This window comes from Ascidiella aspersa, chromosome 2 (assembly GCF_963924565.1).
Source record: "Ascidiella aspersa chromosome 2, kaAscAspe10.2, whole genome shotgun sequence".
NCBI lineage: Eukaryota > Metazoa > Chordata > Ascidiacea > Phlebobranchia > Ascidiidae > Ascidiella > Ascidiella aspersa.
Genome location: NC_139448.1, coordinates 9,710,837 through 9,732,504, shown reverse-complemented (window position 1 = coordinate 9,732,504; position 21,668 = coordinate 9,710,837). Strand labels below are relative to the sequence as shown.

The 21,668-nt window shown below is 35.7% G+C and overlaps 3 protein-coding genes across 4 annotated transcripts; all 3 read left to right on the top strand.

Moving 5' to 3' along the window:
- The first annotated feature begins 2,478 nt into the window (after positions 1 to 2,478).
- On the top strand, positions 2,479 to 8,003 carry LOC146163515 (uncharacterized). Of its 2 annotated transcripts, none has more exons than XM_083382619.1 (7): positions 2,479 to 2,709; positions 4,078 to 4,212; positions 4,815 to 4,931; positions 5,469 to 5,587; positions 6,042 to 6,129; positions 6,508 to 6,659; positions 7,196 to 8,003. In XM_083382619.1, exons 1-7 carry the CDS (start codon positions 2,649 to 2,651, stop codon positions 7,445 to 7,447), a joined length of 924 nt encoding a protein of 307 aa, XP_083238745.1. In that variant the 5' UTR covers positions 2,479 to 2,648; the 3' UTR covers positions 7,448 to 8,003. The 2 variants fall into 2 exon arrangements, with proteins under 2 accessions (XP_083238745.1, XP_083238744.1); XM_083382618.1 differs by having other exon boundaries at positions 2,479 to 2,739.
- A 2,087-nt stretch (positions 8,004 to 10,090) lies between these two features.
- LOC146163514 (uncharacterized) lies at positions 10,091 to 13,511 on the top strand. Its single transcript, XM_083380530.1, has 6 exons — positions 10,091 to 10,181; positions 10,859 to 10,975; positions 11,546 to 11,664; positions 12,102 to 12,189; positions 12,605 to 12,756; positions 13,247 to 13,511. Exons 1-6 carry the CDS (start codon positions 10,091 to 10,093, stop codon positions 13,496 to 13,498), a joined length of 819 nt encoding a protein of 272 aa, XP_083236656.1. The 3' UTR covers positions 13,499 to 13,511.
- A 762-nt stretch (positions 13,512 to 14,273) lies between these two features.
- On the top strand, positions 14,274 to 21,168 carry LOC146163513 (ribosome biogenesis protein wdr12-like). Its single transcript, XM_083382349.1, has 12 exons — positions 14,274 to 14,460; positions 14,986 to 15,076; positions 15,629 to 15,733; positions 16,076 to 16,193; positions 16,744 to 16,854; positions 17,399 to 17,553; positions 17,918 to 18,058; positions 18,531 to 18,671; positions 19,327 to 19,432; positions 20,015 to 20,144; positions 20,404 to 20,476; positions 21,030 to 21,168. The coding sequence occupies exons 1-12, from the start codon at positions 14,420 to 14,422 to the stop codon at positions 21,105 to 21,107; spliced, it is 1,290 nt and encodes a 429-aa protein (XP_083238475.1). The 5' UTR covers positions 14,274 to 14,419; the 3' UTR covers positions 21,108 to 21,168.
- The last annotated feature ends 500 nt before the right edge of the window (positions 21,169 to 21,668 follow it).

Here is a 21,668-nt window from a genome sequence, read left to right as displayed (position 1 = left end):
CCATTGATGCCAAAGCACCATAACAGGTCGAATATCATATCCATCAAAGGCCTAAACGATACAGAGCCGCGTTCGCAAATAGCTGTGCACAAAAGACCGCCGCCCGACTGAAACGGTTTTCGATAACTGGCTCCGCTCGCGTTCCGTCACGCGCGAACGATTTTGTGTGGCTCGTCGGCAGGTACACCACGCCGCCGGTTGCTAGGCGACAGGCGCGCGGCTGATAGTGTCAATAACCGCGACTGTAGGCGGGTTCCACTGTGACGCGATAATGGTCTCGCGGCGTCGCTCGTTTGCGTGAACTTGTGTCGCAACAAAGAAGCGCCTGTTCGCCTATTTCTTTTACCCACTTGTGTGTTTTTGGAAGTAATCGCACTTGTGAGATCTCGTCGTCGTAAAAAGGCGATGTTTTCAATGCGACCGCTTTTAGTAAATCGGTACATAAAAGTCGTTTTTTTAACAGACAACTTCTCAATGGACCTTGGTGTTATTGTAATGACGAAATGGGGCTCAATATTAAACACAATCTATTTTCAAATGTTTGAATAAAACATCAAACTGGGTTTCTGCCGGTTAAATTTTGGGCGACTAATTTGTCTTGAAGATAGAAATGGCGGCTTGGGCTTTTTGAACTGGTGTAATCGCGATTTGGATATGTGATTCCCTTTTCAGTAACCACATAAAACGACTATTGTTTATCACTCAAGAGCGGTAGCCTACACGTACCCTTAAATTTAACCAATTCACATATTAAAGCATTCTAACTTTATTCTGAAAACATATATAGCTGAATATACAGGACTAATTGTTGTTTTGTTTGATGAACGTTTGTGTAGCGACATTAGACGGTTATCGTATGGTCTCAATGGCGCCCCTGCTTATTAAAGTTGCAATTTCCATTTCAATGACGAGTAAGTGAGTTAAATACTTTATGCGCAACAAAACGAAACAAACAGTTACATTTTAATCGACAATACGAAAGTAAGCATAACAATACAACGCAGACGTTATATGTGTACACCAAAATTGTAAGTGCTAACTATATATTGTCGGCACTGGGACTTCTTGGAAAGCTTTTATAGCAAGCTGACTTAGAATCGTTGGTCAAAAAGCAGCTTTAGAAGGGCTAGATTTCAGTTGTTAACACACATATGTGTGTTCAACTGTTCAGGTTTCATTGGAAGCTGACTTAGAGCTAGATATTTTATTTATTCGATTAAGAGGCGTTCTAGTTGAAGTTACTTTTTGATTAGATGCAGCAACAAAAACCAAACGTTTTTTTCTAGATCATGGGATATGTAACATTGAACCATGATTAAGTGCATCACCAGTTCACCGTCATCACCACTTTCTACGATCGCAGTGCCCAAAGAAATTTCTTTTAAAAGTTGTAAAATGGTAAAAGTTAGAAAAAACGGATTTGAAAATTCGGGCAGAAACCCTGTGTACAGTTCCTTAAAATAAATTAAAGAGTACTAAGTGGGCACTGAACGAATAAAGTTGTTTTGGTATCAGAGCAGGCGCCCTTTTGGTTAATACCCGTCTGGGCTTATCACAATGGAAAAAGTCCTAAAATAGCTTACAGGCGTTGTTTCATAAATGGACAAAGGGTTACGAGTCTTTATAAAACTCAGGTTAAATCTAAAGTCTATTTTCGAAGTTGAACATATACGTAAAAGAATGCGCAGATAAACAAGACGTTGTGCTGCGCCGGGTTTGACCTATACCAAAAGTTTATTTTTAAGTAATTTTACGCCAGCCATATTTTCCAAACGGTATTTTTACGATAAAAGATAACAAAAAGTCAAAAACAACGACCTGTTGTCTTATATTGCCCAGGTTGCCAGTCAGCGTCCTACGCAAGTTACAAAATAACTGCAGGAAATGCGGATGACGTCACATATGTGCCGGAAGTAAGATCAATGTATGCTAGCCATGCAAAGCGGGGAGGTGCCGTGACGCTTTACTGTAATAGGCGTTGCAAGTAAACAAAGCAATAAAAAGGGAAGTTGCTGATTTAAGGTTTACGAGGCGAAACTACTGAACAATTTGAGCTAAACTAGGCGAAAATAAACCCTTTGTTTTGTGCGATAGCCATCTCATATGACAACAATATGAAACCATGGTGGTTGCACAAAAGAATGAAAAAGTTTTCTGCTATAGCCAGCTTTTAGGTGCAATAGAATTTTTTTGATTTGACTGAGGCCAAGTCAAAACGAACTTACGTGCCAAACCTAATGGTTTCACACTGCAATATGAATCATCTTTCGAGCAACTTTTCTGTGAAGTTTATTAAGTTAAAATAAACAAATATCTTTACAAAATGCAGGGTTACAGTTAGCAAAGCATTGTCACAACCTAGTAAAGTTGCATCCTGCAACGCATAGCGGCGTATTCGTACTGAAAATCACAGATGCTGTTTTGCCAGGAAGGTCACATAAGGTTAACATATGTGTGATCCCCGGCAAGAACGAAAATACTTAAAGGAAAAAACAGTTTTATTTTGACAGACATTTTAACAAAGCACAATTTAGACTGGTAAAGAATTACAACCAAAACAAGAATTGTCTTTTGCAGCTGGTGTGCTACGAAATAACGAAAACTAAACGCAGGATATTGGGCGCACTGCCGTTGCTGCACAAACGAACATGTCGGCTGACCGGCCTTTCAGCGTGGCCGATTCGGAGTGGAGTCGAGACGACAGCGAAGGTGAAAGATATGTCAGCGTCCCGATGAGAGGTGCTTTAATTACTGCACGGAAGTTTGTCGCCGTTTTAACACGTCTTGTGTAATAGCGTGACCGTTTCATAGCATACTACTAGATATGTAAATCTAAACTAAAGGCACGCTGATAGCTCAAATTTGTCGCCGTTAAGGCCCCCCCCCCCTCATTTAAAACGACCCTCTTTTTAAACAAGTGTTTAAAACTAGTTAAAATAAACAGCAGTAAAAAGCTCACAAATTGTGGGGGTGAGGCGGCTGTTTGGTTATATATATATATAACCTCCTTAACTATTAATGTGAACTCCTTCGATCTTATTATGGACTCACTTAGGTTGGGTTGAATCCTTTAGTTAAACTATTGTTATTACTTGGGTTTCCATTTGATAGCAATCTAACAGCAAGTCCATTAAAGTGTTTTGTATCTTAAATGCAATTTAGGACGAAATATACTTTATTCCTACTGGTCCAACCTAAGAAAGACAAATTTGCATTCAATACAGACCTTTTGCTATCCAGGAAAAGGAAACCGTAGGCCGGTGCTTACCGAATTGCATTTTATATATTTTGAACAGGCATATTGTTTTTATCAGTACGTGAATTTGGAATGCACCTTATCATGTACAAATAAAAATCTAATTAATTGTACATCGATCATTTGCCATAAGCCAAACATCACAGTTCTTATTTTGATTAAGTTATTTTACTACGCGATAAAAAGGGTCTTAAATTAGCGTACAGCATTCGTATGTCAAATGTTTTCTTCAGTAAAATAATATAGTTTACTTGTGTTGATTGGGGTATGTATCCTGGTAAAAAAGTCGCCGATAACATGTGACGTTTTTCCTAAATCTGTCGATGTAACAGCAGACTACTGTAGAAAAGCAATTCAGGTCAGACACTATTAAAATATCTTAAAGGATATATATATACTGTATTTCGCCAGCAATGGCATCGTCAGTATATCTTTTAATTCGACCGAATCTCATTGTTAAGGTCGACATTTATCTTGCAAGGGTCAAGGTGATTTCCGTTTTCACATATACAGTACATCTATCGTAGTATGCAGATTTCAACGCCGAAGGTCGAATGCACGACATTCCTCCCTACGTAGAATGTCTTTGCCATAAGCTATAACACAGATATCATTTTCATTAGGTTATTTTACGACGCGATAAATAGGGTCTTATATTAGAGTTCTAGCCTTCGTATGCCAAATGTTTTCTTCACTGAAATATGTAACAGTTATATACCCCAAATCGATAGATTACTTTTTTCGATTGGGTATATATGTACTGTTAAAAATATTTGCCCGGTGATATGTGAGGTTTTTCTTAAAGCAGTCGTTGTATGCAGATTTCCACGCCGAGCGTCGGATGTACGACATTCCACCCCATGTGGAAGCTGCCCGCTCCATGATGACCTCCGACGGACCGACCTCACCAGTGGAAGAGAACAAAGGCAAATCTCAGAAATCTGTTCCGCTGAAAGGTTGGCTCAACTTGGTTTCTTTGCATTTGAACTATATACAGCAAGGGTCGAAAACCTTTTTAGCTGAGGGGGCAATATAAGCCAAATATGGTTTGTTCTATCTCCATGAGAGCCATATAATACTTTTTAACATAGTTATAGGTTGGCAATTGGCAAAAATTAGTAAATTGAGCAATGCCGTTTATTTGGTTCTCATTTAGAAGACGGAACATGCTATGCACCAAAAATTAGCTAAGTTGAGTTTGCGCTCTTTGATTACGGATTTCCGTTGAAAGAATAGGGCCTTTTAGATATTCAAAATTCCTTCAAACGAGATAACAGTCTCAAAAAACAAATAGGATTCGCGCAAGGCGCCGAAAATTTGTGTTAAAAAAGGAAAAATAAGGTTAGGAAGGCCCCGAGTGCTGTTTTATTTGATATCGTGCTGAGAAACGATAGGTTAGATTTTTCTGCAAGCAAGATTCTTTTATCAAAAGAGCCATATGATTTCACAAAAAGAGCCAGTTCATTCTAAAAGCTTCCTGTCTCTGATTTTAATTATTTGCTTTATTTGTTTAATATGAACAAAAAAATGAAAGTTACTTGTTTTTATTGTTTTCTAGTTTCGACTCAGTCTGGCGATCGACCTCGACGACCGAAACTTCCTTTCTGCATTAAAATGTACCTGTTCGGACTCACAGTTGGATTTATAATGCTGCTATGCGTCGTTATCTTTCTTAGTAAGGCGATTAACTTTTACTGTATTTACATTAACATTTTTAGTAAATTAGGAGCCGAAACAAAATTTTAGGACAAGGGGGTTCACATTCCAAGGTTGATGGGTATACTCACAACATTCAAAATCACTGGATAATATATTTTTGTGTGAGCCCCTGTGTCGCAATGTTTGTTTTTAATCTATAAAATAAGCCTAACAAATAACAATGTATTGCTTTGCAACGGCATTCTTTACTAAAAACAGACCACATAACTTTTTTGGTTTTAAAGGTACTCTTTTAAATCAAAAAGGTAAAAGTTCACTTGCAAATACACATAATTAAAAGAATAACCTCTGTAACAGCCAAAAATTAACAAATAGTCATGGCGCATGTTAACTATACATTTGACATTTTTAGAAACCTTATAACGTTTCATCAGGAACAGAAAAGGTTAAGTGAAAATTGTCCCATAATAAATGTAAGTCTTAAGCTATATTTCACACCCCGCATGAACGTCGGAAAATAACTCAAATTCGAGTTCATATTGCTCAAATACAGTGATCCAACAAAAGAGCCTTCAGCAACAGCAGTTCGACAACGACGAGGGAGTTATTTATGATGCTGACGTCAACTTCGACGAAGTAGAATGGATTCGCCAAAAAGTCTCGTCTATCCAGGTTAAATTATTTGTGACAATTTTTGTTGGGGACCGGGAGGCAATTTAAACTCCAGTTCCAGATTATCTATAGGCCTATTACAGTGCTTCTTAAACGTTTTTTGTTTTGTTCATCCCTAGCATCTATTTCCAGGTTTCATTTACCAATTGTCTAAAGATATAATAAAACTATCTCGTCTATATATAACAGCACAAAATTACTTAGGTTGTTTCGACTTTTGTTAAGATCAACTCAAGCTAAGTTTTAGCATTGCAAATCTACAAATTTCCTTTCTGACGGTTTACCCTTATTCACCCCTTTTGGTTGGTTCACTCTTGCAAAATTTTATCCACCCTAGGGTGAACTGTTCACCTGATTAAGAAACACTGGCCTATTTCCTTATATTTTATTTTAGTTCAGCTTTCCTAAGAATTTATGCATACTGAGGCAGATGTAAAACTGTTTGTCATTGCAGGACAACCAAAGGGTTTTGCTTCAGTTTTTAAGACAGAACGCTTCGTGGAGGGGTACATCGTCTACTCCAACTGCCACAAACGTCCAAGGTGAATGTCGTCATGTTCGGTCTGTATTGAACTGTTTGACTTTTGTAACATGGTCTCTAACTGTGTTATAAATAACAACGTTAAAAAAAGTTTCAATCACTTGACATACTAAAGGCGGGTATTTGAAAATACTAAGGCGGGTTTTATAACTGAAAAACTAATTAAAATTGTTACAATAACTTAACGACGATAAATTGCTTAAATAATGTTTTGAAGCAAAATATGTTATATAAAACTTCGCTCTATGTACAAATAAGTTGATACGAAAATTGGTTTACTATAGTAAATGGAAAAAGTTTATATCAAATTTTTTTGTGTTCAAATATATTTTTTGCAACTTGTGTTGGCAATTTCGCATGATTCTCGCTGATATTTCAGGTTGCACAAAGTCAGATCACATTCGGGTCAACTCGAGTTGCTACTCGTTGTTGACTTGGGACGTTGGGATTTCTAACATCGAGGCTGAGTACAAGTGCTGGACGGAAACTTCTGGGGCGAAGCTGGCAATGTTTAAAGACATTAATGTCCAGGTTTGTGAGCAGTTTTGTTATAAGGGTAAAATGGAACATACCGGTAGTTATCTTGTATCGTAGATAGAACTAAAACTTGTTCTTTAAAAAAGAAGGGTAAATTGAATTATTATGAGTATATTATCTGGTCTAGGCGGAGGTTCTTAAACTGTGCGGCGCGATACCTGGTCCGTCGTTTTAATTTATCCGAAAGATTTCGATTCTGTTTCGTATCTGAAACGAATTGCGTTAATAAATATTCAAATAATGGTATTTTCTTATATATGCGTTCGAAATCGATGTCACGAAAAAATACAGCATTTGGTCTTGATTTTTTGAAACAAACAAGCAAATCAATAAAGAATAGTAAAATTCTTATCACTTTGGCGTCGCAAGTTAAATAAACTTTTCCAGTAGCGTTACAATAATTAGAAATTAAGAACCACTGTGCTAAGGTATATAATTATCGCCTTTAACGATTAAGCCTATACAAGCCCTTAATTGAGGATTTTTCTTACATTGTAACCAACTATATCTTTTGGTTAAAATCTTCGCAGCAATACCTCGGCAGACAATTGCAAAGCGTAAGGTACTGGATCGACGGGTATAAAGGAACTACAAGGGGCTCGATATACGTCTTTACTGATGGCACTGCTGTGAACCAAACCTGGCTGAGGAGGACTAAAGGTGCCGGCTGCTTGTCGATTGGCATTTCGGCTGGCTCGAATACAACCGAATGGCTGGAAACAGGATGTTTCGACAAACTGCGGGGCTGTATCTGTCAGTACCCGGCACCCAAAGTTGTTTAGAAAAAATCCAGCAGCGTTTTTTACTTGCCAAAAAACATTTACGCAGGGCGAAAGCTTTTTTGTGGTTGCGATGCAGAATATTTGCACAATTATTTAAATCATTTTCGTACTCGGGGGTTATTCATACTCTTGGTCTTTTGTACTAAATATTATACGTTTAAGTACGATATTCATTGCACAATTTGATGTTGACCGGATATGTTTTAGTTGCAATTTTAATGTTTACCATTCTAAGAAATAAATTCAGTGTAACAGATATTGCTATATTTAGAACCGATAATATTTGTTTCGCATTTCATCAACACCATTTTCAAAAGACCTCAAGTTTTTCAGTCTTTTCTTACTAAACTATATCCAGCATATTTCTAGGTTACGGGTCTTTCAATATTAATGCAGCATGTGAACATCAAAGGGTTTTTTAGTCTCTTTGATACAAACAGTATGCAATAACGTAGATATACTGTGACAGAGGGTCGATGTTTGGTTTATATGTATCTAATGTCTTTGCTGTCATTTTGTGCGTTTGAGGTGTCTTTATCGTTGTCAATAAAATTGGAAATTGTAAACTGTTTGGGTCTTGAACTAGCCAAATAAAGTGTGTTCTAGTTCTATAACCAGCTTTCTAAACTGATGCAAAGCAAAAGGTAACCCGTGTAAAGTATTGTGTGTTACATATCTTTTTAAGGATGATCGGCAAATTCCTTAGTATGCTTTGTGCATGGAAACATTTTCAAACAGTACCATGAAACCTGCTATTTTACCTAAATGGTCATCGAAGTATGATGAGCAAAAACCGGTCCTTTTTTGAGTCAAAACTGTCCAGTTTACAAAGACAAAACTAGAATGATTTGAACAATTCGTTAAAACAAGGGCAGCCATCGCATTGAATTTAACTGATGTAATTTGTTACTTTTGTTTTTTAATAATTAAGCATTATTTTATATATTGGGGGGGGGGAGGGGTGATTGCATTCTAGTGCCTTACCGCCAGCGATCTTTGGCTTGAAATGCTTGCTTAAAACCACGCCTTCGGCGTATATATCATCCTATTTTGGCGTTGAATTTCGTCCATAAAAAATTGGCGGCCGCAAAAGGGGGGGGGGGGGGAGGGGAGGGGGTTGGGGCAGGTTTGAATCTGATATTCATCTTTGTTAAAGGGGGTAAAACATACAATATAGGTTAAGAACCCCTGGGTTAGGGTGTCGGTTAGTGTTTGGGTGAGGATGGGTCAAGTATTATTATATTTAATATTATTGCTTAACCTATACCAAAACCCAATACCTAACCCCCCAAAAATGCTCGTTGTGGTAGGATTCTTGACCAGCCAGCGCCAAATTGAGGGATTAACCATCTACTCAGATCTAGGGTGGACCAAGTCTGCATTTCTTGGCACCTTTCGCTAAGATCTCGGGTGTGCTGTAACAAATTTTTATTATTCTGGTGTTGCAAATTTAGGTGTGCAATGTGCATGCTACTAATTTAAATCATCAGTGTGCGCCCATTTCCTATAAATACAGACTGGGGTGGTGGAGTTGTAATTACAACATTTATACCTACATTATGTTGTTTAATTTATTTTAATTCCGCTTTTAGTACATTTAGTGAACCAGTTTTTCAAGAATCAGGTCAGCCTGGGAAGCTAGGAGTGGCTTAACAACGCGTTTGCCACAAAAGACATCGGCCTGGTATCATAGGGTTTGATTGTAACTTTTTTATTACATTTTACGTTTTGTTTTATTTAAAACTACGTTATATATTGCCTTATCCTGTCCAATACGCCAATTGGAAAAAAATATATGCAAACCCTAGCATTTATCGTCTGTTCGCGATACGCATCGCTGGTAAATGATCCAATCGAGCGAGATTATATCCTGGGATAGAAAATTATAATTTTACCGAAGTTGAATCGGCGTTTTTTTCGTAAGTTCACCGATGTGTTTCGGTAAGTTTCTTGACGAATCGGGTGAATAGGCGTTGCAAGTAAACAAAGCAATTAAATGGGAAGTTGCTGATTTAAGGCTTACGAGGCGAAACTACTGAACAATTTGAGCTAAACTAGGCGAAAATAAACCCTTTGTTTTGTGCGATAGCCATCTCATATGACAACAATATGAAACCATGGTGGTTGCACAAAAGAATGAAAAAGTTTTCTGCTATAGCCAGCTTTTAAGTGCAATAGAATTTTTTTGATTTGACTGAGGCCAAGTCAAAACGAACTTACGTGCCAAACCTAATGGTTTCACACTGCAATATGAATCATCTTTCGAGCAACTTTTCTGTGAAGTTTATTAAGTTAAAATAAACAAATATCTTTACAAAATGCAAGGTTACAGTTAGCAAAGCATTGTCACAACCTAGTAAAGTTGCATCCTGCAACGCACAGTGGCGTATTCGTACTGAAAATCACAGATGCTGCTTTGCCAGGAAGGTCACATAAGGTTAACATATGTGTGATCTCCGGCAAGAACGAAAATACCTAAAGGAAAAAACAGTCTTATTTTGACAGACATTTTAACAAAGCACAATTTAGACTGGTAAAGAATTACAACCAAAACAAGAATTGTCTTTTGCAGCTGGTGTGCTACGAAATAACGAAAACTAAACGCAGGATATTGTGCGCACTGCCGTTGCTGCACAAATGAACATGTCGGCTGACCGGCCTTTCAGCGTGGCCGATTCGGAGTGGAGTCGAGACGACAGCGAAGGTGAAAGATATGTCAACGTCCCGATGAGAGGTGCTTTAATTACTGCACGGAAGTTTGTCGCCGTTTTAACACGTCTTGTGCAATAGCGTGACCGTTTCATAGCATACTACTAGATATGTAAATCTAAACTAAAGGCACGCTGATAGCCCCGCGTGGAGTTTAATTTGATATCGTGCGGAGAAACGATAGCTTAGATTTTTCTGCAAGCAAGATTCTTTTATCAAAAGAGCCATATGATTTCACAAAAAGAGCCATATATGACACGCGAGCCATAGGTTCCCGAACCCTGAATACAGTCTCTGCGTAAATTGGTGTCCAATTCAACAGCAATTGTAAAAATCATGAGATTGAACTTAACTTCGTTTAACTGTAAAGCTTACGAATGTGTACTTGTTGTTTCCAATATTTACATACATGAGTTAAAAGTCTGTATGCTTATTGTTAACGTTTGTAATGTGTGATACTAATCAATTTTTTTTCGTGCTACAGGCTATTCATCAATTCTTTATCAACGTCATAATGGCGACTGAATTCTCAGTAAAGATGATTAATTTAATTTTGCACGCCACAGTTCAAACAACGTCACGCATAACGTGCGATGGAGCTTATTCTAAAAGCTTCCCGTCTCTGATTTTAATTATTTTCTTTATTTGTTTAATATGAACAAAAAAATAAAAGTTACTTACTTGTTTTTACTTTTTTTCTAGTTTCGACTCAGTCTGGCGATCGACCTCGACGACCGAAACTTCCTTTCTGCATTAAAATGTACCTGTTCGGACTCACAGTTGGATTTATAATGCTGCTATGCGTCGTTATCTTTCTTAGTAAGGCGATTAACTTTTACTGTATTTACATTAACATTTTTAGTAAGTTAGGAGCCGAAACAAAATGTTAGGGCAAGGGGGATCACATCCCAAGGTTGATGGGTATACTTACAACATGCAAAATCACTAGATAATATATTTTTGTGTGAGCCTCTGTGTCGCAATGCTTCTTTTTAACATTGTATAAATTTTTTCTTTTTTTTTGATTTGTTTTGAGCCTAACAAATAACAATGTATAATTGCTTTGCAACGGCATATTTTACTTAAAACAGACCACATAACTTTTTTCGCTTTAAAGGCGCTCTTTTAAATTACAAAGGTAAAAGTTCACTTGCAAATACACATAATTAAAAGAATAACCTCTGTAACAGCCAAACATTAACAAATAGTCATGGCGCATGTTAACTATTGGACATTTTTAGAAACCTTAACGGTTTCATAAAGAACAAAAAAGTTTAAGTGAAAAATTGTCTGATAATAAATGTGAGTCTTAGGCTACATTCCAGAGTCCGTATGAACGTCGGAAATAACTTGAATTCGAGTTCATATTGCTCAAATACCTTAATGTAGTGATCCAGCAAAAGAGTCTCCAGCAACAGCAATTCGACAACGACGAGGGAGTTATTTATGATGCTGACGTCACTTTCGACGAAGTGGAATGGATTCGCCAAAAAGTCTCGTCTATCCAGGTTAGATTATTTGTGACAATTTTTGTTTTGGACCGGGAGGCAATTTAAACTTCAGACCCAGCTTATCTATGGGCCTATTACAGTGCTTTTTTAGTTTTGTTCAACCCTAGCATCTATCTCCAGATTTCCACCCTCGTCTCATGATATGATAAAACTATCTCGTCTATATATAACAGCACAAAATGACTTAGGTTGTTTCCATCTTTGTTAAGATCAACTCAAGGTAAATTTTACCATTGCAAATCTACAAATTTCATTTCTGACGGTTCACCCTTATTCACCCCTTTTGGTTGGTTCACCCCTGCAAAAATGTTATTCACCCTGGGGTGAACTGTTCACCTGATTAAGAAACACTGGCCTATTTCCTTATATTTTATTTTAGTTCAGCTTTCCTAAGAATTTATGCATACTGAGGCAGATGTAAACTGTTATTGCAGGACAACCAAAGGGTTTTGCTTCAGTTTTTAAGACAGAACGCTTCGTGGCGGGGTACATCGTCTACTCCAACTGCAACAAACGTCCAAGGTAAATGTTGTGTTGCTCGGTCTGTTTCAAACTGTTTGAATTTTATAACATGGTCTTCAACCGTGTTATCAACACCTACGTTAAAAAAAGTTTCGATCACTTGATATACTAAAGGCGGGTATTTGAAAATACTAAGGCGTTTTTTTTTACAATTTTTGAAATTGTTGCAATACCTTAACGATGATAAATTGATTAAATGATGTTTTGAAGCAAAATATGTTATATAAAACTTCGCTCTATGTACAAATAAGGTGATACGAAAATTGGTTTACTATAGTAAATGGAAAAAGTAAACTAAGCTTAAAGCAATATCACTCACTTTAATCGGACTAAATTTATATCAAATATTTTGTGTTCAAATATATTTTTTACAACTTGTGTTGGTAATTTCGCATGTTTTTCGCTGATATTTCAGGTTGCACAAAGTCAGATCACATTCGGGTCAACTCGAGTTGCTACTCGTTGTTGACTTGGGACGTTGGGATTTCTAACATCGAGGCTGAGTACAAGTGCTGGACGGAAACTTCTGGGGCGAAGCTGGCAATGTTTAAAGACATTAATGTTCAGGTTTGTGAGCTGTTTTTATAAGGTTAAAATAAAACATAGTTATCTTGTATCGCAGATAGAACTAAAACTTGTTCTTTTGAAAAGAAGAAGGTTAAATTGAATTATTATGAGTATATTATCTCGTTTTAATTTATCCGAACGATTTCGATTCCGTTTCGTATCTGAAACGAATTGCGTTAGTAAATATTCAAATAATGGTATTTTCTTATATATGCGTTGGAACTCGATGTAACGAAAAAATACAGCAATTGATCTTGAGTTTTTGAAACAAACAAACAGCAAATCAATAAAGAATAGTAAAATTCTTATCACTTGGTGCGTCGCAAGTTAAATAAACTTTTCCAGTAGCGTCACAATAATTAGAAAATTAAGAACCACTGGGTTTAGGTGTGAATTGTAATTATCGCCTTTAACGATGAAGCCTAAACAAGCCCTTGAGGTTTTTTCTTACATTGTGAACAACTATATTTTTTGGTTAAAATGTTCACAGCAATACCTCGGCAGAAAGTTGCAAAGCGTAAGATACTGGATCGACGGGTATAAAGGAACTACAAGGGGCTCGATATACGTCTTTACTGATGGCACTGCTGTGAACCAAACCTGGCTGAGGAGGACTAAAGGTGCCGGCTGCTTGTCGATTGGCATTTCGGCTGGCTCGAATACAACCGAATGGCTGGAAACAGGATGTTTTGACAAATTGCGGGGCTGTATATGCCAGTACCCCGCACCCAAAGTTGTTTAGAAAAGATCAAACAGCGTTATTTTACTTGCCAAAAACATTACGCAGGGCAAAATCCTGTTTGTGGTTACGATGCAGATTATTTGCACAAATATTTAAATGATTTTCTTAATCGGGGGTCGTAGATACGCTTAGTCTTTATATAAAGTACGATATTATTTGCACAATTAATTTGGCCTTATATTTTAGTTGCAATTTTAAATTTGTTTACCCTTCTAAGAAATAACTTCAGTGTAACAGGTATATTTATAACCGATAATATTTGTTTCGCATTTCATCAACACCATTTTCAAAAGACCTCAAGTTTTTCAGTCTTTTCTTACTAAACTATATCCAGCATATTTCTAGGTTACGGGTCTTTCAATATTAATGCAGCATGTGAACATCAAAGGGTTTTTTAGTCTCTTTGATACAAACAATATGCAATAACGTAAATATACTGTGACAGAGGGCTGATCTTTTGATTTATATGTATCTAATGTCTTTGCTGTCATTTTGTGCGTTTGAGGTGTCTTTATCGTTGTCAATAAAATTGGAACTTGTAAACTGTTTGGGTCATAGCCAACTAAAGTGTGTTCAAGTTCTATAATCAGCTTTTTAAACTGATGTAAAGCAAAATGTAACCCGTGTAAATTATGGTGCGTTACATATATACAATTTTTTTTAATAGTTTAACAAAAAAATATACGGTAAATTTACCAAATTAGAAAGTATTCTATGACTAAAAATGATTATTGTGACGGTTGATTTATTTCTACGCTTGAGTGCGGAAAATAAAACATGCTGTTGCTAAAAAAACTTTTTTAAGTTGTAATGTAAAGTTTAGGTTTAGATATTTACACAAAAAGGCTTAACACTTTGTTACCCACTCTTTTGCTATCTGAACTTAGCACGAAAAAGGGTATTTTTGAGCTACAACAAAAAATGGCTCAAATTCAGGTCAAGTTTTTTACTCAACAAGAAAGGTAAATATGCTAAGTTAAACTAGAATAAACCTTGGCGCTGGTCTAGCTTTATACCACAGCGAACATTATTTGAGTTAGGGTGCGAATTAGTGTTTGGGTAGGGTAAGCAATAATGTCAAATAATATTACTTGACCCATCCTCACCCAAACACTATAGCCGACACCTTAACCCACATTGGGGTAACACTAATTTACGCAATGATGAATAGTCGGAATGCTCACAGTATTATTATTAAATATAATAACACTTGACCCACCTTAACTCAAATATTGTGCGTTGGTTTAATGATTGTTTTAACGGGGTAACACTTAAATTAGTGAGCGTTCCGACCATTCCGACCATTCATTATTCCCTAAATTAGTATTACCCCCCATATTGTATGTTTGCTTTAATAATTGTTTGAACGCTCTCATGGGATTATATATTAGCGCCCAAGTTTTAAAAAAAATTATTAGACTCAATTAGAGAGACACCTTTCATGTATTTCTGAAATAAATAAAACATTTGTTTTAAATGCTTGCTAGGTACAAAGTTGGTGAATCACCATTTTCAGTGTTAGGAACAACAACCGGGGAACAACTAAGTGATCTGATAAACAAGCTTCTTCTCGAACAGGTATCTACCTCTTAAATGTGTTTGGAAGATTTTTAACTTTTTGCATAGATTTTAATGTTTTTTATCATTTAAAAAAGTATATATAAATGAAGATTTAATATTGTATTTATTTAATATTATAACATTTTAGTAATGATTTGATTACAAGCTGAAAACTCTATTTTATAATTTACCTTTAGGATTTTTAATAAAAATGATGCTTTGTAGGAACTGTCATCTAGTCCTCAAAAAAATATCTGAATTTAATAATAGTAATGCACCTTTTCAGACTACCTAGTAAACCTATATAATCCTACGCTTGTTTGTTTGTGTTGTTTATTAAGGACCATCAGTTAGTTGTCTTATTAGTAATCATGCCTTCAAGACTTTGGTCTGTAAAACAATTTTTTTACCTTGGTAGTACTGACAGTCTGCCACCAAGTTATCTCTTATAAATCTGTCTTCTCTTATATAAACTTATTTACTTTAGTGTCCTATTCAACAGATGCTTTTTACACCAATTTTTGCCAGATCCAACTATCGTTCCTAAACTTATACATATTTCTAATCTAGGACTCGAAAATCCAACAGGATAACCACAACTTTGATTTTGTGGTGAATGGAGAATTTCTGAGAAGTGCCTTACTTGAACATATTGAAGAAAAGGGTTTGTCTGTGGTATGTTAATTTATAAAATATACTGACCGCCTCTAAATAAAAGTACATTCCAATTTTAAATATTAATGGCATGGCCTAATGTTCAATAATTTAAAAATATATTTGTTTCTTTCGAACAAGTTAAATTTGCATATCAAACAAAACATCTGCCTTAAAAGATTTGAATTGTTTCAAGCTGTTTGTTTTTAAATACTATATTTAAAATATTTCTACTTTGTTTAGCATTTGCTTGCAAAAGAATATTTTACTTTCAAACTATAGTAATGCCAAATTCTGACTATTTTATAATGTACAATATTGTCAAATTCTTCTTTAGTAAGTTATAATTTGTCCCTTTGATAGGAATCTGTCTTGCCAGTAGAATACTTCGAAGCCCAAACTGCACCATCCCTTCAGCACACTTTGTCAGAAAATGACTGGATTAGTGGGGTAAAAGTTGATGACAGTTATATTTTGACAGGTATTTCATTTTTGTGTTACTTGATTGATTGCTTTATACTAGAATCTGTTTTATCCAGCGCGAGTAATACAAAACTGTATAAAAATAAAAATAACAAACTATTTTGGCCTACACACGAAAAGCCATCGCAGACTCACGGAATCTGTCGATCAATGATGCAAGCAAGGCAAGTTAGAAAAACAAGTAGCCTGCAGTGAGGTTCGAACTCATGAGTTCCAGTCATACCAGGACTGTAGCTCTACCAACTGAGTGATACAAGCTCAGAGAAGAGCAAGTCAAGAAAAAACCATACACAAATGCTTGCTACATTCTGATAGTACAAGAAACTTCACACGAAGGAGATCTACCATACAGTATCATTCAATGAAAGACACACACACTACACATATGTGTATTTTGGCCTACATTGCAATGTTTTTTATTTTATATTTAGAATTTAGTGAAAAGTACAGGTTGACTAATCCTTCAGAGCGGATCAATTTGGGTGTTTAACGTGTTGATAAACACGTAACAAATGGCATAAACATAGTAAATTTGTTTGATTTTACAGGGTCTTATGATTGCAGTGTGAATGTATGGAGCAAAAAGACTGGTGAAAAGTTGGCAACTGGTATAAGTCACAGCGAACCGGTCAAGTCTGTTGTATGGCTTCAACAAGATGGTACTTACAAATATTTAGATGTAGTGTGATGAGTTTACTAGTTGTTTAAACTGCCAGGCTACTTTTTTTTTATTTTAGTGTTTAGAAGGCAATTAAATACTAAATTAATTAGTGAATTAAATGTTATAATCCAGGGGGTATGGAACCTGCATTTAAAATTGAGGCTCCTAAAATGAATATTTCTATTAGTTTTCTATATTTATTTGGTGTTTGTAACATCCAAACTCCTCTTGTGACTTTAAAAAAACGTTGGATGACCCTTTTTACTAACTCCTCAATTAACAAGATACAAGCCCTAAAGTTTGAGAAACCCGATATAGAGTTTTCAATTAGTAATCAGACTAAATCATTTGGTGTTAAAGGTTTACAGATGGAGAAAAAAGGTTTTGTTTTCTTTTTTGTCATAAGATAAAGGTGTGAAGCATCTTGCAAGTTCATCTGAGAAACCCGATATAGAGTTTTCAATTAGTAATCAGACTAAATCATTTGGTGTTAAAGGTTTACAGATGGAGAAAAAAGGTTTTGTTTTCTTTTTTGTCATAAGATAAAGGTGTGAAGCATCTTGCAAGTTCATCTCAAGATCAAAGGCTTATATTGTGGAAGTATGACACCGGAAAAGACTCCTTGAGGCCCAAGTTTGTCTGTAAAGGGCATTCCAGGAGTGTGGAGTGTTTGGCTGTAAATCACAAACATATGAAGGTATTTTTTTATAATTATTGCCCTTAGGTCCTCTATTTTTATAGTTTATTCAAAGGAGGTTGTTGTTGTCAAAATAAATTATTCCAAATTATTAGTATCAAATATATTAAAGTTCTGTGGTGTTTTGTACCAAATTTTATTTTGTTTATTTGGGGAATCTTAAAAAGTTCTTTGAAGCCCTTAGGTTGTAGTAACATTTTAAAGTGTGTGTTTCATAGTCTAAAAAAATATATGGTTTCTCACAACCGTTCTACACGAAACAGATTCAACCGACCAGCTTAAATGTTGATGCCACCCCTGCTAGATCAGTATTTCCCCGACTTACTGTGGTGTTTGAGTTTATTCGATTCTTGTGTGATCGCAGATTGCATCTGGCTCGTGGGATTGCACAGTTAAATTCTGGTCGTCCAGTTTGGAAATGGAAAAGGGCACGGCCGAGGAAGAACAATACAACTCCGCCAGTAATAAGAAAAGAGCCAAGCTAGAGAAGAATGGCTTTTCAAGAGTAAGATGCCTTTAAAAAAAAATTCGGAATTTTTTAAAGCTATTTTTTTGTCATAACCTAATAGAATGATAATCTTTTTTTTTAAATTGTTTAATGTCTAAATCAGGTGTTACCAAACTTTTTTTGTAAATGGCTAGAATAAGAAATACCTTTTTAGGCTGGATGAACAGCTTACTGTTTGTATCCTTTATTTTTAAATTTACTTAAAATGTAGTTTATACTTATACGAGCCAATTTTAGTTGACAATTATTAACCATATTTTAGGAAATATGATGCGGTCTGGAAGAACTAACTCCGCGGTTTGCAGTTTGTTCACCCCTGGTGTAAATAAATAATATATATAGTAGCAATTTTAATTTCACATCACTTTATAACATTAAAAAACTTTTCCAAATTAGTATTCTTTACTTATGATTAGGCTTGCTGCCGGGCTCAAAATCCGTATTTTAAATTCACTTTTCAAATTTGCAGGCAGCCCACATGACCTTGTCAGGTCACACAGAGGTCGTTACCGGAGTGGTCTGGATCGACGAGAACGAGTTGTGTAGTGCCTCGTGGGACCACACCTTAAGGTTGTGGGATGCAAGCGAGGGAAGGGAAAAGTCACAACTGGTTAGTAGCTTAAAAATTGATTGCATTCTTTTAAAAATTGATTGGATGTAAGTGTAACAATAGAAGTAATCAGAACATTTTTTGAATAACAAATTCTCCCTGAATCCGAATGATGAAAACAACGATTCTGGTTGCAAATCAAGGATAAAGATTGTACGGAACTTAGTAAACAGAAAATCAGTTTGTTTCGGTGTTACAATATGATATATATATTTTCCTACTAAAAGTATCATCAGTATCTTAATTTTAATGAATTTATTAAATTCAAATGATTTTAAGTTCTGTATAGCAGTAGTTAGAAAACTGTTATCCTTCGTAGTTGAAGTAATTTAACATTAGGTCATTTTATTATTATGACATGCCTAAAAATGTTAACAGATGAAAATGTAGGTTTGTCCTGTACCTATAAATAATACTTTAATTCTTTTAGTGTAACTCCGTGTTTCTAATGTACTACAGTTTGACGACCCAGTCGAACGGTGATCCAATTTTGGGTCGGGACTCGTAGGTTGAGAAACGCTAGTCTGACTAGTTATGTTTACAGAGATTAATTTAGATTTGCCGGTACTTCATATCGTTTTCTATTATAATATTGTCGTGTTTTATATTACAAGGGTTAAACTTAATATTAAGGATGGCTTGCTTTCTTTTCCAGCGTGGATCAAAAGCTGTTTTGTCTGTTGATTATTCCCATTTAAATAACATGTTGGTAACTGGAAACACCGATCGGCATGTACGGCTCTGGGATCCGAGAAGTTCAGGTATTGATGCAGATATATAAAACACAACGTTTGTATTTAGGTTCACTATGCACGGATATGCGACGTAGCCTAAATGTTAATGTCTATGCCAAATACTTAAAAAATCGTCTTTATATTAATAAAACCATTTTAATACGAACTTGTATCATCTCATCAGTTGATTAATGTGACTCAAGTCTTAGGTGACTTTTAGATAAACAATGCGTCCTACGTTTTATAAGTTAGGTTGGATATATTTCAGTCACAACAACTGATGGTGATTCAAGCGCATATCGAAACCCCTTTATCACGATGATGTCGAACATTTTGGCTTAGACATTCACTTTCAATTACATTATGGTTTCAGTAAACTTGAAAAAAATCTAACTTTTGCAAATTTTGTGACACTGAAGTACGCTTAAAAAATAAACCTACATTTTTTGTAACCTATACTTTAATTTGTTATATTAAAGAAACGTGTTTTTAAATTATTTTATTCGTTTCTTAGGCAACTTTAGTCGTGGATAACAAAGTTATTAGTCTTTCTTTGGTGATTTTAAAATTGTTTGTCATCGGCGTAAATCAGTTTTTATTGACATCCAGGCTCGGTAGTGAAGTGCAATTTGACGTCACACCACGGTTGGGTGACCTGTGCCAAGTGGTGCACGACCAACCCAAACCTGCTCGCATCCTCGTCGTTTGATACCGTCGTTAAAATGTGGGACATTAGAAGGTAAAATCTTGTGTTGAGTAATTGTACTGTGCTAAAAACGATAATTAGGTGCTGTTTCACAAAATTTGACAAATTATAACAAGGAATAAAGACTCCAACGAATTTAGATAATTAAGACCAAAACTAAACAAAAAAAAAGTTTAATAAAAACTCACCATGACAATAACATAGACATTTGTGGTTAATTAATAGTTCACTTAAAATGCACCCTTTATAATATAATACAAATCCTCCTTTAATTTAATTTTACTTCTTTTAGTTCCAAAACTCCACTGTTTGACTTAACAGCTCACACGGACCGCGTGATGTGCCTTGATTGGCATAAATCAAAGGTTAGTCTTGTGCTTTTTTTTTTTGCAAACTAAATCGAAAGACAAAGTGTCTTATGTCCGACATTCGCGCGTTACATAACATAGCAGTAACCTTAGTAAGTCTTGAAAGATATTACTTTTTGCTCTGTATTCACTCACTGGTTAGATCAGCATTCACTTTCATGTAGTTAGGTTGGAACTTGCAACCTCTCACTTTACTGCTGCTGTCTTTATTTTAACTGTGAAGCATTACTAAAATTGTTTTTTTTTTACATACAAAAAACTCTTCAATTTTGGATCTTCCTAATTTGCAAACACAACATAAACGTTGGTTCTATTCATATATATTTTTCTTGGTGGTGATTGTCAAATAAAACTATTCCAGATAAAACTTATATCTCCGAAACAATTTATTTTTAGCTTGCAAATATACTCGAAAGTCGAACAGAAAGCAACCACACTATCGTTATTCGAACTGCGCTGTCTGATTAACGGATCTGCGTTTCAAAATCCCACTTATAATGTACACAATATACAAGCGAAGTTTACATTGTCTATAATTTGCTTTGCGCAGAGCATAGTGAGCGGTGGGGCCGACTGCAAAGTGTTCACCTTCTCCGCCCAAGACGGTTCGGTTCAGCAAAGTTTATGAGAGGCACAGCAAGTCTTTTTCTACCTTTTTAACACTGCCACAACGAAGGCAAACCGCGCCCACGCTATCTGTGTATTGCAGTGGAACGTTAACCCCCAAATACACTATAACGTGCAATTTTGTGATGTTTTTTTAAGTTTCAGCAAGTGCCTCGTATTGTCGATTAAAATTGTTATGAGTTCTATCACATAGGGCTTGGTTGGAATTCGAATTACTGGTAAATAATGATTAGAATACCTCATATACGTGGTTCTCAAACTTATTCCCTTGTCACGCTTTGGAAATGTGTGTTTTGACGCGACGCAACCAGCGATAGAAATTTTACTAATTTTCACCAAAATTCACTTTTTTTCTTCAGAAAATTATAATTAATTGCTGCAGTTTTGTAATATTATACTGGATTGCAAACGAAAAGGGTATAATAGTATCGGCAAGCATTTTATTAAAGCAATAGTTTAGGAACGAAACGGAATAACGTTTGTAGAACTGAAACGATGCACAGTTTGCAACACCTCTCCCTTATATCCATTTTAGGTGAAAGTTTGCGAAATATCAATAGTG